Here is a 2,363-nt window from a genome sequence, read left to right on the forward strand (position 1 = left end):
GTGAGGATGGGGCTCTGCAGCCTGCAAACGGGTCGGCCTCCACCCTTGGGAGCTGCTGCACCGTTTTGTCGACGTACCAAGAAAAGGGAAAGTCACTGGAGGAATGAAAACGTAACAGAAAGTCTCAGAGGTGACAGAGTCACCCTGGCAGCATCCCTCACGCACGTGTTTAAGTTTGGCAGGGCAAGGCTTCTCAGGGGGATATTTCTGGAAAGTCTGAACAAAATCCTGCTGTTAGCATCTGGTTTTGTTTCCCCTTTTTTATATCCTCTCCCTGGGCAGGCTGAAGCTGGTAAGCCGGCCTGGGTATGTTATCTCTGCTCCCTCTAGCATCTGAGCATCGTTACACTTTACCGGATGCAGAAACTCCAGCTCAAAGGCAGGTCACGTCTGCCCCCGACAAAAAAAGTCAAGTCCAGCCTCTGCTAAAAAACTCACATCTTTCCTCAACCAGCTCACTTGATCTGGCTGGAGAAACTCTGTTCCTCTCCCCTTGTTAACGCATCAACCAAGCCAAAACAGACAAAGAAACAAAACAACCCCACGCCCTTTAAAGAGAAATCAGGAATTGGGTTTCTTCTGGATTTGTACTGGAAGGCCCTGCTCCTCGCCGTAACGGTGGCAATAAGGGGGACTGGAGAGGAGACCCAACCACAGCAGCCTCACGTCCTGCTCACCTTGTATTTGGGTCTCTTGTGCTGGTCCAGCTCAGCCTCCAGAATCTCCTCTGTGAGCTGGACCTTTGTTTTCCACTTATTCTGCTGCTCCTTGGCGTGCCTGAATGGAGGATGAGTTTCAGCGCTGGGCTTGGCCTTCTTCACAGCCTTCTCCTTCCCGAACACCACCGTGTCCCAGAGCTTGAGCCACTTCAGAAGGCAGCGGTTTGTGTACTGCAAGAAAGCAAGCAAATCCTGCCAGACCTCAGGAAGACCCAGCTGAAGGCAGAGGAAAGTCTCTCCTTCGTGGCATAAAAACCGGCGTGATCTGCAAGGAAGGAGCCGAGCCCGGGAAGGCAGGGCAGAGCTCATCTGCCCAGACAGACCTCGAGCTCCCCTGCCGGGGAGAGGCTGCCCAGATTTCCCCCTGGCATCTCTCTAGGACAGCCTGGGAATGTGGCTTCTCTTCCTGGCTCCGCAGGACAACCGAGGACAAGTCCCGTTGACCCCATCCTGCTCTCCCTCATCTGTCTCAGCCCCACAATCGAAAGCAGCACCACAAAGCCTCGATCCTGCAGCACTAAGGAAATGAGGCAAACCCACCTGAACCCCCATTTACCCCAGCACCTTACATCATCACTCAGCAACTCCATGTAGCGCCGGGGGGTGAATTTGTCCACCCAGAGGCAATGCAGCGCACATTCCTCCTCGTCCAGCGGCTCCGCTTCGCCGTGGGGCTCCGGGTTCTTGGTGTCGGTCTCGCTCTCGAGGCAACTGTGAGAAAGAATTAACTTATGTAAACATACGGAAAAATTATTTCACCGTGAGGGTGACAGAGCTCTGGCCCAGGCTGCCCAGAGAGGGTTTGGAGTCTCCCTCTCTGGAGGCTTTCAAACCCTGCCTGGGTTGTGTGTGACCTGCTCTGGGTGACCCTGCTCCGGCAGGGGGGTTGGACTAGATGATCTTTTGAGGTGCCTTCCAACCCCGAACACTCTGTGAACTCACCTCAAACCACCCAGGGAGTCAGGGTAGGGCTGGGAATCACACTCAGGCTTCCCAAGCTGGGGATGCTGAGGGCAAAGAGGCTCCTCTGCTTTGCAGGTCCCTGAAACCCAGATCCCACTGGGGTAGGAGTGGGATTTCATCCCGACGTCTCACCTGCTTATTATCTCTGTCAGCTGCTGCGATGCCTCCAGAACACGCCTGCGACGCTTGAGCGCAAAAAATGGAAGTCAGAGGCATCCTGCTAACCCACGGCTGGCGTGGGAGGGGAGCAGGGATTTGGGAGCCAACACTGTGGCCTCCCCAGGGGACGACGGGAAGGCCGTTCGAAGATGCGATACCTCTTCATCTACTTGTTCCTTCAAATAGGTGAAAGGCACCCCCAGCAAGCGCAGCGGCCGGCGCGCGTTCCACCCCAAGGACTCGGCGAGCTGGCAAAAAAAAACATTTCGCGTTGCTGGAGATCACGAAGCCCGACCCTTCAGATCCTTCTTTACCTCCACTCCCATCCTGGAGGGATCATCCCGTACCACCAGGAAAACCCTGGTGCCTTCGGTGGATGTCACGTTGACGTAGTCTTCCAAGACGGGCGGTCGCTTGAGGACTCGCTTCTTCTTCTCGGTGGGCGGCGTGGTGTGCAGCGGGGCCATGCCGCTGATTTCCAGGCAGTCCGAGCTGGAGAACATCAAATTCCTTTAGCAGGGG

General features: G+C 55.6%; 1 protein-coding gene across 1 annotated transcript; it reads right to left on the reverse strand.

Moving 5' to 3' along the window:
- Positions 1 to 677: 677 nt before the first annotated feature.
- On the reverse strand, positions 678 to 2,344 carry LOC104270654 (chromosome transmission fidelity protein 18 homolog; the record flags this gene model as incomplete). The annotated part of the gene is made up of 5 exons (XM_009865076.1): positions 2,156 to 2,344; positions 2,000 to 2,089; positions 1,815 to 1,867; positions 1,289 to 1,430; positions 678 to 890 (listed from the first exon to the last, which is right to left on the reverse strand). Coding segments are annotated over exons 1-5 (687 nt in total), but the record flags the coding sequence as incomplete, so codon positions are not given.
- Between the last annotated feature and the right edge of the window lie 19 nt (positions 2,345 to 2,363).

This window comes from Apaloderma vittatum, unplaced genomic scaffold (assembly GCF_000703405.1).
Source record: "Apaloderma vittatum isolate BGI_N311 unplaced genomic scaffold, ASM70340v1 scaffold26532, whole genome shotgun sequence".
NCBI classification, from domain to species: Eukaryota; Metazoa; Chordata; class Aves; order Trogoniformes; family Trogonidae; genus Apaloderma; species Apaloderma vittatum.